The sequence below is a fragment of the Peromyscus maniculatus genome, chromosome 20, assembly GCF_049852395.1.
Source record: "Peromyscus maniculatus bairdii isolate BWxNUB_F1_BW_parent chromosome 20, HU_Pman_BW_mat_3.1, whole genome shotgun sequence".
Classification (NCBI taxonomy): domain Eukaryota; kingdom Metazoa; phylum Chordata; class Mammalia; order Rodentia; family Cricetidae; genus Peromyscus; species Peromyscus maniculatus.
The window spans coordinates 111,852-126,165 of NC_134871.1; the positions used below are offsets into that span (position 1 = coordinate 111,852).

Consider the following 14,314-nt stretch of genomic DNA (forward strand, 5'->3'; position numbering starts at 1 on the left):
GCGGCGGCGGCGGCGGCGGCGCACGTCTTTAATCCCAGCACTTGGTAGAAGAGCTAGGTAGATCTCTGTATGTTCAGGGATACAGCCAGCATTGGAGACATACGCCTTTAAGACCTGGAGGGCGGTACTTACAGGCAGTGATGAGGCAGTCATGTGTTTGGGTTACAACCAATGAGAAGGCAGAACAGAAAGACTATTTAAAGACAGACACACAGGAAGTAGCTCTCTTTTCGGGAAGCTAGGAGCACTGCAGGAGGTAAGATTTTAGCTCTGAGCTCTGACCTCTCGGCTTTCTTTTTTACATTGGTTCTGTGTTTTTTATTTTAATAAGATGGTTGGTTACATCTAAAGTACAGTTAGTGGACCGTGGCTTATGGAGAAAGATTATCCACACTCTACAGGTACCCTTGAGTGAGTCGTAGGGTGGGGAGTGAGTACAGGTTGGAGATGCCTTTGAAATGTCCGGGGGAGATGTTGTTACTATTACAGATCATAGTAAATGAAAAGAGCTTTCATTTTCAGAGGGAAAGATATAATAAAATAAAATAATAAAAACATTAAGAGGCAGGAAACAAACAAACAAACAAAACCTCGGATCTGATTAGATCAGAAGCTGTAGCCAGAGAACCAAGGCCATGTTTGTGGAGGCCTTATGCAGGAGAGTTTCCCAGCTGATAAACTGTAAAGACTGAGGTGTACATAGAAGGAGAGAAGTGATGTCCCATGTAGAGGGCACTTAGGAGAGCTGACTAGAGGGGGGATGTGCATGAGAAGAGGTGATCATGGGAGGGGACTCTGGGGTGATGGTTTCTGAAGGTGCAGAGAATGATGTCAGATCAGGCAAAGAGCTTGGTGAACCTAAGGAGTGAAGAGAGGTTGGGGCAGATGCTTTGCTGGTCACTTACCTCCTGCCTTCATGTCAGCTTGGGGAGAAAGTCTCATTTTCCCCTGACACAGGAGAAGGACAGTTTTCTCTGAAGAGATTGACTGGTGATGTGGCAATTATGAAGTCCTTTTTGGTCTGTTATGAGGACTAAATTTGTACTTGTCAATCAGCTCATGGTCGTGGTTGGTCCCTTTCCTGCTGTGCCTGATTGTGTAAACAAGATGCCCTGCTCACCCCCTAGTGCCCAGAATGTGACTTGCAGACACTCTCTGAAGTTGGCTTTTTGTTTAACTTTGTTTAATTCACACATTAAATGCTGTCATTTTTCTCTCTTGACTCCTTTCATGTGTCAAATGATTGAACTTTGTTGTAAGGCAATTCTCAGACCTTAGCATATCTCTATGGATATAATGCAAAACAATGCAAGATTTCCAGATGGAGTGTGGATAAGGAAGGGCCAGGTAGTAACTGAGGGCAAACAAGAAACCTCTATGACAAGGCAGGAGGAAGCCAGACTGCTTTACTTCATGGAGGATTTATTTGTTTATAACTATTTTATGAGTAGTTGTGTTTTGCTGTCATGTAAGTGTACAATGTAAATGCAATGCCCCAGGAAACCAGAAGAGGGCACTGCCATGTGGGTGTAATCCTTTGCAAGAGAAGCACTGGCTCTGAACTGTTGATCTTACTCTCCAGCCCTCGTGGCATAATTCTTTAATTTCAGAGGGGGTGATGGTTATCTAAAGTGCTCTTTTAAAATGTAGGTTAGAGGCTGGTGAGATGGATGGTTTGGTAAAGGTGCCTGTGCCAGGCCTGATGCCTTGAGGTCCACCTCCAGGTCCTGGCACCCAATATGGGGTTTGAGTACAGAGGATAAAGAAAAGGAACACTGCAGGTTAAGTGGGCATTGTCGGATAATTAATTTGGGTGCAGTGATTTTCTTTTTGGGGGTAATATTGTAACAAAAAAGAGTAAAAGTTAGGCTGCAGCAATTCTCCCTCTCTCTCTCTCTCTCTCTCTCTCTCTCTCTCTCTCTCTCTCTCTCCTAAGCTAGGTTTAAAAGTTGTAATATAAGTAAGTCATAAAAGTTTTTGTAAAGTTTGGTTTGAGAAATATATCCTTTAGGTATAGGGATATTGTGAAGGCTTAGGTAGAATAGAAGGTAACTTAGGGTAGAATAGATTTTTCTGACCATGGGACCAAGGACACAGAAAGCACCATCCAGGACTGAGCACACACTGTGAACCCAGCAGTCCAAGAATGAGAAGCCACTTTAGAGACTTCCAGATTTAGAAACCAACAGGGAGAGCAGTGGCTGCCTGGGTCCAGCATCAGCACCATGGGGCATCATGGAGTCACAAGCAGCAGATGCCAAGAGAGCCATCTTGAGTAGAGAGGGTCCTGCCATGAAGGAACTGTGGTGAGGAGAACACAGTTGGCTGGGATGTTTGTGAAAGCCAAACTGACATAGCTGGGGGCTATGCTCCTCAACGCTGAGAAGCTGAGCAGAGACAGTGTGGAAGAGGTGAACAATGGCTACTGCATGGAGAGTGCAGCAGAGGTTTTTAAATCCTCCTTGTAATGGAATAAGCAGGGTCTGAGTCCACTAGGCAGCATGAGAACTGCTGAGTTGAGGCAGAGCTGTGCTCCAGGATGAATGGAGAAAAGATGGGCTGAAACCCAGACCAGCCTGAGCTCCCAGTGGCAGGGTGCAGCTGGAACCATAGAGCCACCCTGGGAGTGGCATTTGACTGTGTAAGCAATCAGTAGAGCAGGTAATGGGGCCAGGGTGCTGAAGGGTAGCCTCAGATTGTACTGGCAGGGAGGCAACTTGAGCCCATGCAGTGTGAGGCAGTTGAGAACCTTCAATTCTCAGGATACCAGGGTCTCTAGACTGGCAGGCCCAGAGATAGGGGGTACAGAAGGACTGGGACTATAAAAAAGCCAAAATGAGACAGAGCTAGCCGCTAAAGCTGCACAGTTTCTATTTGCTGGTGGTGAACAAATGCATGGCTACTTTAAGAGATGGCATCCTGGTTCATTCTGGTTGTAAGGAGAGCTATTTTGAAGAGGTCTGCAGTCACTCAGCTACAGTGATATTGGTGCCAACTTTGCTCTAGGGTAGATTTCTCAGGGGAAGTCTTCTGGCCAGAAAGTGTTGCTGTAGCTGAGAGCAAATTTCAGAGACTCTTGTTTGAACTGGGTTGTTGCATTCAAGGGAACTGCAACAAATTTTTGGTCATGGGTTTCTTTGTATTTGGAGCTTTTTTGCTTCAGATTCATAATGATTTGAACAGCTATACAAAGACTTTGGGGCAGCTGGCAAGTCAGGCCCTGATCTTGAGCTTTCAGTGGAATGTGAAGACTGGTATTAGACCTGAGTTTTTGAATTTTTCAGACTTCAGAAATGAGACAGTTTTGATTTCACCTACACTTATATACTCTATTAACTGTGGTGACTCACGAACTGTCTTGTGTAGGAATGGAACTGTTTGTGGAACTATTTTGTGTCTATGAAGTATAAATAGTTCTATTAAGAGTTTGCTTTTGGATGTAAGTTTGTGAGAATTGTAATTCTATATACAATATTCATGCTAGAATTATGATGTTAACCTGTTAATGTTAGTGAACCATGGTATGGTGATACTAAGGAGTCCTTAGATTTGATGCAGTTGCATCAGGAGTTTACTGATTTATTTGGTGCAGTTGTATCAGGAGTTTATTGATTTAAAAAATGGCTTGATGCACCTAAAAAGGCTGTAGTCATCTGGGACCCGTTTAAAAAGGCCATTCCATCTTGATCATCCTCTACTCATTTACTAAGAGGTATAGCAGTCAAAGAAGCAGGAGTAGTGCTATAATTATTCCAGCTATTTGCAAGCCCTTGGTGGAAAGCTGCTTCAGAGTTTCATGAAGTTAGGCTCTGTACCTTCCCCTTCCAGAGACTGGTAGTCAGAGATGGGTAAGGCCTTCTTGTGAGCTATCAACCTAAGACAGAGCATACTTGTTGGAAAGTGTGTTTCAAGGATGGGTAAAACTGTATGGTTGAAAAAGGAGACCTAATACAGGCACAGTCCATCTGAGGGATCTGAGGGACCCTTTATATTTTAAAGAAGTGTGAGGTCCTGCCCCACTGGGAACTTAGGTCACCTGTGAAGAGGTGGCCTGGAACTCAGGAAAAGTAAGTGCACTGCTCACCCATTTCCCAGCCTTCCTCTTACCAGGAGACAATCAGAGACAGTGGGGAGTCAAGTCAAGCAAGAACTCATTTATTGTTAGGCAGTAAGCCTCTTTTATAGCAGAAACCTCAGAACCCTAGGAGGGGTGAAGGAACCAACCAATCATTTTAAAGGTCACCCTATATTCATTTTCTTGTTACCAGTTGTTTATGCACTGACATCATCTCCTGTTCTTAGTGTCTTATCTCAGCATAAACAACTTGAGCTAACTTCCTCTCAGCACCATCCTTGTATCTACTCTAAGTGTAAACAACTTAAGCTAACTTCCTCTCCACACCATCCTTTGTATCTACTCTTTGGTAAACAGCTTAAACTAACTTCCTCTGGCACCATTTGTATCTACTTTGCCTAAACAGCTTAAGCTCTATTTGTCTAACTTCCCCTTGGCACCCTCTTTGCAGCCCATGTATGCTCCACAAATAAGGGGGACAATGTAGGGGCCCACAGAGCTCCCTAGTAAGGCCTTACTCAAGGCCAGACAATCTGACCTTGCTTTAGCCAGCGGGGCTGCATAGTGGATTGATTTGGCCAGGGATGTGTGTACCAGATATTTTGAAGAGCCTACACTTGGCTGTATATTGTGCTTTTATCTTGAAAGGGGGAGGTCTTTTGCTTCTCCTCTTTGTAGTGTATAAAATGCCCATTAGAGTAAATCTCGAGGTGGCTGGGTATTGACCCAGGGTTCTCCCAAAGCTATCCTGTGTCTCTGTCTTTCTTGTCTTCTTCATCTATATTTCTATCTAATACTTCCTCATTCCTCTCTCGTCCCCACAAGAACCCTTCAACAGGTCAGAGAGAGACTCCGACAAGGTCCTACATATTGGAAGGAGATAACTGACTTCCAGAGTTTTCCTCTGACCACTGTATGTACCCTGTGGCATGCACACACACAATAAATAAGCAAATAAATGAAAACAATTCAATAAAATAAATGCAAGTTTGAGGGCAACTGTCAAATGATGTGATTTACAGGTCCCAGAGGCTAGTGTTTAGGTTGACATCATCCCTGGGGTTTGGCCTGAGAATCTCTAAATGGTGTGTGGAAACTACTCTAGCAGGTGTAACTGCATCTCTCCTAATTGAGTTTCTTTTCCATTCAGTCATTCTCCTTTCTGCTAAAGCTAAGAAGAAAACCTTTCTAGGTATGGTACCTAGGCTGCTAAGAGGTTTCGCTGCCTCAGAGGAGAGGGTTGGAATATGTTCTGGAGTCATTGAGACAGGTATGTCTTTATTGTACAGGATCTACCTGGGGATGGATTTATCATAAGAAATTTCCTGTGAAAGTAGAATTGCAAGGTGAAAAGCAAGGGTGGATGGAAGAGTTGGGAAGGTCTGAGGTAAGGGAAGGAGTGGAGAGAGTGAGTCTTGGTGAGTGAGCCCTTTACTTTCCCTTTCCACGGCCACATTCAACAAGAAGGCAAGGTAAGTGAGGGTTCTGGGACTATGAGAGTTGGACCTGCTCCCTCATGCTGAAAACTAAATAATAATAATAATAATAATAATAATAATAATAATAATAATAAACCCGCCGGATTGTCTTTGCCTGAGGACTTGAGATATGGTCTTCAAAATAAGGTGTGGGGATAGAGGATAAAAAAAAATGTCAGGGAAACAGGGGAAATAAGGTCAAATGCTAATTCTTGGGTGGGGTAATGTATTTTCTCTTTCTAGTCAGGAAGATAAATTACATCTCTCCAATTGGTGAGTATGTGTCTGGTGGGGTTGTTGTGGAGATCCGGGTGATCCTCCTGTGCTCAGCCCTAGCCCTGGCTCTGGTTCCTGTGGGATGGGAAAGATCATGGAAGGCTGGTGTGGAGAAAGCATAGACTGGGAATGGGGCAGGAGGAGATGGCAGGGGAGACACAGTGTGTGTGTCCTGAGCAAAGTGAGCATGAAGAAAGCTTGTGCTTCTCTTTCTAGGAAGGATAGAGGAACCCTTCCATCTAGGTGAGTTTTTGTTTTTTGTTTTTCTTTAGAAAACCTAGGCTTCTCTCAGGAAACCACAGGCTTGGAACTCAAATAAGAACTTTCTTTGGAACTCAGAAAACTGAGGTCTACTTTTACATTTTTAGTTAGTTCAACTCATATGGGCAACTGCATGTACCGATGTTCACTGAGGACTTCCTAGGAAGCAGGCATTACTCCAGCATGGACAATGTGAGATGATTGGATGAAAATGCCCATGTCTTTGAAGCTTCCCCTATGGCATCCTCTCACACTCGTGGATCACCTGTAGGACACTTGGCAGAACCAGAATATCCTCCAATGCATGCTGGGCTAGTTCTTCATAGAGGGTAGAGATAGTTATTACTAAGTGTGGCTCTTACGTGCCAGGTGCCTGACAAAGACAGACTCATTGACTCCTCACCATGTCTGCAATTGTCACACATGGAAACTGATCCTGAAACATGGAGGACTGTCATCTCTGAAGTTTAACACTATATTTCCTTCTTGACCTATCCCAGACATGAACACGTGGTCATTTCTCTCCCACTTGTGACACTAATTTTCATCTCTACTCCCAGTACTGTGTCCTTTCCTTCCAGAGTGCTGACACTGGTTGCTCTGTAGTTCTTTACAGCTTCATGATAGTTGCCTCACTGGGGCTCAATCAGGTATCAATGGAGAACTTTTAATCACTGGAAATGGTGCTGAAGGAGAAGGGTTTTGCATCCCAGGGATATTAATGAAGAATTTCTCTCACTCTCTGTCTACGAGCAGATTTCAAGCGCCTACAAGATGAGGTTTCCAGGAAAACATGGGAACTGTCCATGCTTCCAGAGGATGATCAAAATGTTTTGTTCTCTAGCCTCCTACCCATGCTCAGTGACAGGAAGATTCTGTATGACCTGATTAACATGGTGAGAATTCCATAGCTGCCTAGAGATGATCAAGCCTAAGGGTCAGTTTGGGTGATGGGGGTGCCAAGATACATGAGGGAGGAGGAATGCACATGATGCCCAGGAGACTGAGAAAGATGTCAAAGATTGGGGAATCTGGCTCCAGGCACAATGAAGAGAGCTAGAGAGTGTGGCCCCTGCAATCTGCTCAGGATGCCACTGGGGGAGGCAGAACCTATAGCCCACACCTTGCTCAACTTCTCTGGACATAGGCACATCACACAACAATGGTTTTGAGCCAGATATGGGAAGCTGAAGCTACTTGCAAGAGCGTTGCAAGTTCAAGGCCTTTCTGGGCTACATAGTGAGTTCAAAGCTAGCATGGGCAACAACCTGAGACCCTGTCACACAGAAGAGAAAAATGAAAGGAATAGGAAGCCAGGCTTCAGCTTCATGGTAGAGGATTCGTTCAGCATGTATAAAGTCATTCATTGACAGCACTGGGAATGCTGTTGTTAAGAGAACATCTGTCTCCTCTAGCTGGAATTGGATCAGTTGGGGCATATGGATGGCCCAGGTGGTATGATCCTAGATGTGCTGCAACAGAACCCATGGATTGACCTAAAGAAACTCATTCTTTATCTACTTCAAGCCCTAATGGGTAAGAATGATTTGAGGGACGTGTGGGAGAGTCCTGGTGTTGGTTCTCAGAGGGTTCTTTTAGATCTATCTCCCCAAGGCTCTTGAATTATCATGATCATTCTCATGTCACCCTTCTCTATGACATCAGGAAGGTTCAGAATGATAATAAACCATGCACTGCGGATGGAGTCTGAGGTGTAGAAAGTGAGCAGTCACCATTCTCTTCACACATCCTTTGTAGAAGATGATTCCTGTCTCAGCCCTTAGATATCAGGCTCTGGATCATGTCCCTTATGATTCTGGAGCTGCCCGAAGGGCAGAAGAGCTTTCTAGGGTTGTGAGCTTGACCTTTAAATCCAATGGGACATATTCCTCTGTCCCAGAGTTTCCCTCTCATTGGGTGTCCTAGTTCATATTGAGAGGAAAATATTGAGGCTGTCTTTCTGTTTCCTCACACGTCCTTTCCTTCAGTGCTGAGTGATAACCAACTCAGTCTGCTGGCCCAGTCTATGGAGAAGAGGCTCCTCCTCCAGCAACAAGAGCTGGTAAGAAACCCCAAAACCTAGCAATGCAGGGTTGGGGGAGAGAGGAAAGCAGGAAGAGGAAGAACATTCTAGAAGGAAATATAGTTTCCAGAAGGAGAGGAGTTGGGAATCCCCTTGGTTTCCTTCTCCCTCTGGGGATCAGGCAGGTTGGGTTTGATCCTGTCAAGAGAGTCTCTGTATTTATGGCAGCCCCAGAGGCCAGGCCTACTAGGTCTAAATTAGTCACCTCTGTAGAAACTAAGGGGGTGAATGTCAGTTACACCCTTTTTTGTTTACAGTTATCATTTTCAAATTGCCTTTTCTTTCCCCTTATATTTATCTGTAAATACAAAAGTGTGTCCAGCCATATGCATCCTTGTGCACACGTGCACGCCGCGTGCGCGCGCGCGCGTGCGCGCGCGTGCGTGCGCGCGCGTGCGTGCGTGCGCGCGCGCGCGCGCGCGCACACACACACACACACACACACACACACGCACACGCACGCACACGCAGATGGCATTCTTGTGTAGCACAGGCCTTATAATTACCATGTTGTAGCTGAGGAACCAATGCACAGTGATTCAGGTCTTGCTTAGTTCATTATCTTGAGTGATTCATTGCTCTCAGGACAGAAAGTTTTTCACCCTGGTGTCAGAGCCTTGTTTGCCCAATCTGAGAGTTTTTCTTTTAGGTAAAGAGCATCCTGCAGCCGAACTTCAAGTATCCCTGGAACATCCCCTTCACTCTCCAGCCTCAACTTCTTGCCCAACTCCAGGGTGAGGGCTTGGTCATTACTTATGAATTGCTGAAGGAGTGTGGTCTGAAGATGGAGCTAAATAATCCCAGGTCAACTTGGGATCTGGAGGCCAAGATGCCTCTGTCTGCCCTTTATGGGAGCCTGTCATTATTGCAGCAACTTGTAGACGCCTAAATCTTCCTCAAGGCCTGGCCCCAGCTCAGTCCATGCTGAGTCCTGGAGACATTAGAGATGTGAACCATGGCACACACAAGAGTGGTGTTTTCTGTGCATGTTCTAGGGTGGTGGGAATAAGGATGCTGAGGGTTTTTCTTTTGATTTTACTATTCATTCACAATTTTATAAATAATATGTCTTGATCATATTCACCTCCCCCCATTTCCCTTTTTTTCTAATCCATGTCACCATGCTGCTTCTCCACAACTTCTCATTCAACTTTTTTTTGATGCTCTGTTGCATTGAATTAAGATTGTTTGCATGAGTGTGGGATTATTAACTTGAGTAAAGGTGACTTTCCAGAGGCTACACTGCTGAGGAATGTAACTCCTCTCCCCTCAGCAGTATTAACTGCCAATAGTGTCTTAGGGAGGGGTTACCTTATAGGATGCTCCTCTATCTGTGATGGAATGTTGGTGAGCCTGTGTTCTCTTGGTCTTGTTTAGGTAGCCATTGCTGTTGTGAGTTTAGGGGTGTAATAGCCATGTCCACAAATAAGGATGCTGATATCTGTCAAAACTCCTCAAACAGTTGGCTAAAGATTTAAACATTTTTCTCTATATAAAACAAAATAAATGTTACTTTTACTTAATTGTGTGCTTTTTCAATTGTTTTGGGTAAAAGGTGCTGGTGCCAGTCATTTTGGAATGAGTCAGAAATAAATTGGGGGTATTTTTAGATAGGTATTTAATAGTGTGATTACTTATTTTATTTTTTGCAAGCATCCTTACTCATTTTATATTCTTCCCAGCTTCTGTATTTTTCTCTCATCCCTTTTCTAATTTGTCTCCTCTCCATTTTCTCCATTTCCTCTATGGGATTTCTTGTATCCTGCTGTTTCCTTCTCTATTGCCTTCTACTACCCTAGAGTCTGGAGTTATCTGAGGCCATCTCAATGAGCATTGCCAGATCAGATTGGCCTGTGACCATTTCAGTGAGAAATTCTCTTGTCTGAGGATGGATATGGAAGGACCCAAGCCCTTGTGAGAGGCACCATCCTTAAGCAGATGGACTTGGACTGCACAGGAAATGTAGTTGAGCATGGGGGAGTGAGCAAGCCAGTAAGCAGCATTTCTCTATTGTTTTTGCATCCAAGTTCTTGCCTTGAATGCCTTCCTGACTTCCCTCAAAATATGCTGTGACCTTGGAGTGTCTAGCTTCCTCTCTAGATTGCTTTTGGTTATGGTGTTTATTACAGTAAGAGAAAGCAAACTAGCACACTTTGATTACCTCTAGTACCTGAAAGTCAGCAACAGTAGAGACCCTTAACTCTTCTTTTTTAAACTTACATTTAATTTTTTTGATAATTTCATGTAAGAGTAATTTATTTGCATCATTTTCACCTCTCTCCCTGCTTTGCTCCATGTTCAGCACGCTCTGTAAAATTCATGAACTCTTAAAAATTATTGTTGCACACATGCACACATATTTATACATGAATACAGCCTGCCTAGTCCGTTTTGTGTTACTTGTGTGTGCATATGCTTAGGGATGACCACTTGGGATTGGATGACCTATCAGGGGTTTGTCTCTATAGAAGAATGATTGTCCTCTCAGCAGTCATTAATTGCCTATAGTTTTCCATGTAGGGTTAGGGCCTTTTGAGACTTTTCCCATCCACATTGCAATGCCAACTTATGTTGTCAGTATGCAGGTCTTGTTTAGGTGACTCTAATTTTGAGATTTCATGAGTACAGTTTCCTTCTCATATCTTGAAGGCAGAACCTCGCAGCAGACTTCCTGATCCTCTGGCTTTTACAGTCTTTCCATTCCATCTTCTACAATGGTCCCTGAGACTTTGGTTTGGGGATAATTTTAAAGATGCATCAACTGTGGGTGGGTATCCCATGGTCAATTATTCTCTGCATTTTGACCAGTTGCAGATTTCTGTAATTGTCTCTGTCTTAGTCACTATTCTATTTCTGTGAAGAGACAACGTGATCAAGGGAATTCGTATAAAAGAGAGCATTTAATTGGGGCTTGCTTACAGTTTCAGATGGTTAGTCCATTATCATCATGCCAGGAAGCATAGTGGCATGCAGCAGGCATGGTGCTAGAGAAATAGCTGAGAGAGTTTTACATCAGAATCCAGGGGCAGCAGGCAAAGAAAGAACCAGACACTGTGCTTGGTGTAGGCTTTTGAAACTTCAAAGCCCACCCCCAGCTACACACTTCTTCCAAAATGATACACCTATTCAACATGGCCACATTCTTAATCTTTCCCAGTTAATCTGCTGGGGACTGAGATTGTGAATCTGTGAGCCCATGGGGGATGTGCTCATTCAAAACACCACAGTCTGTGCTGAAGGAAAAAGCTTCTTTGAGGAGGAACGAGAGCTACAGTCAATTGTGAGGGAAAGGATACGTATGTAGAATGTTGTTACAAATCAAACTGGTTTAGGAAAGTGGCAGCAGTAGGTTTTCTTTTGGGTCCATAATCTCATGAGCCATGGGTAGTTATCTAGATTTATAGTGCCAGGCCTGAATTCTCTACAACTGAGCAGGCCTTAAGTCCAGTGGAAGGTTGTTAGTTGTCCTGAAGATAGAAATGTCACTACTGTACCCTTGGGCATATCTTGCCATGATGGTCATAGTTGGAGTTTGTAGGCTTTTCAGCAGGGCAGGAATAATGGTGTTTCCTGCTTTGGTGGCTTGTGTAACACCTTCACATACCATGAGAGAAAGTCCTCAAGGATATAGCTTCCAGGTCAGCAGCATCTTATTTTCAAATTCTGAAAGGGCAAGCAAGGGAGAAACTAAGCCCCAATTTCAGTTGGAAGCAGCCAGATTGCCTGGATGTCCACCTTCCAGGTGGTTTTAGAGTCTCAGTTTTTGAGATGAAAATGTTAGGTAACTAGATATTATTAGCAGGCTTGGAGGCCATTGAGGAAGGACCCCTTCCTCGTGGATTTTGCTTACTTTCTCTGACACTGTGGGATTTCTTACACATTTTCCTTCTGCCAAATGGTTGCTTGCTTGCTTCTATTAATGAATATACTTGCTTTCTTAGGCAGTAACTTCAAAGGCATGACTCTCCACCCTTTTACACTGTCTAACCTGTCGTCTATCCCAGATACTAAATTCTTTAAATGAGGACATCACCCAAAGGACATGCTGTCAGTTTTCTTTTCCAAAATTTCTGATATCAGAAGCTGTTCTAAGATCTCATGATTAGGATGCTTCTCTAACCCATCAAAAAAACAGTTGTGAATAAAACAACTGAGTCTCCATCTCCACCTATCTGGATTGTAACAATTCTCACTAAATTTACAGGGAACCCTTTTCCCAGTTGGGCAAGGATAGCTGCTTGGTGACAGAGTTGGAGAGGGTTCTGATAACTGAGAGATCTGTTCACACATTTCCAACCACTACTGTTACTTCTGGTCTTGCTACTCCATGGTGAGGAAGCAGCCCAGCCCTACCCCAGTCCCTGACCCTCCAGTGGTCCTTCATCTATGCCATTTATTCACCCTCCATATTTGGAATGTTGTCTTCTGTTCTGTTTCCCTTTCCTTTGGTCTTTACCTATTTGTACTGGATTCATCAACACGACAGTGAGTTCTATGAAAGTGTGAAGTAAAGCCCTCTCCCTTCTTCTGAGAGTGAGGTGGATTTCAGAAACATTTAAACAGAAGCAGGTGTGAATTTCACTGAGTCCTGTTAATCCCACAATATTGCATCTACTACTGGATGTCTGTTTTCTTTTTTTGATTTAGGTTGTTTTAGAAAGTGAATTATACGCATATTGTATTTATGCAAACAACTTCATAGAGTTCACAGTTCAGGTCCCAGTTCTTTAATGTGTGTGGGTTTATTTGAGGGTGTGTGTGTATTTGAGACAGGCTGTCACTATGTAACCCTGGCTGGTCTGGAATTCACCCTGTAGACCACATTGGCCTTAAACTCACAGAATTCTTCATGCCTCTACCTTTGCCTCCAATTGATGGGATTAAAGGTAAGTGCCACAATACCCAGCAAGTTCTTCAGTATTATGTATGATGTCCTAATGAGTATCTGTACCTAAATATTTGTTTTTTTTTGATTATTTTCTTAAGGCATGTTTGTCTTAGGAAGAGGTAGGGCTTTATAAGACCCTCCTCTATCCATGGTGGAATGTTGGTGGGCCTGGCTTCTCTTGGTCTTGTGCAGGTAGCCATTGCTACTATGAGTTTATGGGTATAATAGCCATGGCAAATCCTTGTCATGTCCATGAATAAGAATACTGGCATCTGTCAAAACTCCTCAAATAGGGGTTGGGGATTTAGCTCAGTGGTAGAGCACTTGCCTAGCAAGTGCAAGGCTCTGGGTTCTGTCCTCAGCTCTGAAAAAAAAACAAACAAAAACAAAAAACAAAAAAACTCCTCAAATAGTAGGCTGAACATTTAAACATTTTTCTATATATAAAATGAAATAAATGTTAGTTTGACTTAATTTTGTGCATTTTCAATTGATTTGTGTAAAAGTTGCCGGTGTTAGTAACTTTGAAATAGGTCAGAAATAAATTGGGGTTATTTTTAGATAGAGAGTTAGTAGTATGATTACTTATTATTTTTTCCAGGCATCCTTACTCATTTTATTCTCCTCCCTCTTTCTGTATTTATTTTCCCATCTCCTTTCTAATTAGATCCCACCATTTTCTCATTTTCTTTATCAGATCACTTTACCCCGAAATTCCCCTCTCTATGGCCTCCTACTGCCCTACCCCTACAATGTCCCCCCTTACTTTCCTGATTCTGCATTTGCTCCAAGATATATATTCCCATCTGACCATGTGGAGCTAGGAGGCTCAAATGAGAGAGAACATTCATTTGTCTTTCTGGGTCCAGGTTATCTCACTCAGTATGATTTTTTTTCTAGTTCCACTCATTTACCTTCAAATTTCATGAGTTCATTTTTCTTTACAGTCAAACAGCATTCCACAGTGTGCACATACCACATTCTCATGATCCATTCCTCTCCTGAAGGACATTTAGATCCTTTCTTTTTCTTATTATGAATAGAGCAGCAATGAACATGGCTGAGCCAAGGACTCCACATCCTGCTCCATGGATGCTCGCTCATGAATTTGATGCTGACTGGATGATAGCACTCCACACCCACTTCCAGGCTGGTGACAACACTCTGCTGTCCTACCAAATTCCTGCAAATGAAGTGGCTTCAAAGAAAAAAATATTTCTTTGTAGCTCTGGACAGCGGAAGTCAAGGCATCA

The 14,314-nt window shown here is 43.4% G+C and overlaps 1 protein-coding gene across 1 annotated transcript in view; it reads left to right on the forward strand.

Annotated features, from left to right (window-relative positions):
- The window catches only part of LOC102916344 (gasdermin-C-like), a 33,361-nt gene extending 23,665 nt beyond the window's left edge, over nucleotides 1–9,696 (forward strand). The window contains exons 6-12 of the mRNA XM_076555712.1: nucleotides 5,226–5,345; nucleotides 5,797–5,826; nucleotides 6,046–6,072; nucleotides 6,847–6,986; nucleotides 7,506–7,626; nucleotides 8,079–8,152; nucleotides 8,823–9,696. Of these exons, the coding sequence (XP_076411827.1) occupies nucleotides 5,226–5,345; nucleotides 5,797–5,826; nucleotides 6,046–6,072; nucleotides 6,847–6,986; nucleotides 7,506–7,626; nucleotides 8,079–8,152; nucleotides 8,823–9,062 (752 nt within the window). The 3' untranslated portion in view covers nucleotides 9,063–9,696. The remainder of the gene's footprint in view (nucleotides 1–5,225; nucleotides 5,346–5,796; nucleotides 5,827–6,045; nucleotides 6,073–6,846; nucleotides 6,987–7,505; nucleotides 7,627–8,078; nucleotides 8,153–8,822) is intronic.
- The last annotated feature ends 4,618 nt before the right edge of the window (nucleotides 9,697–14,314 follow it).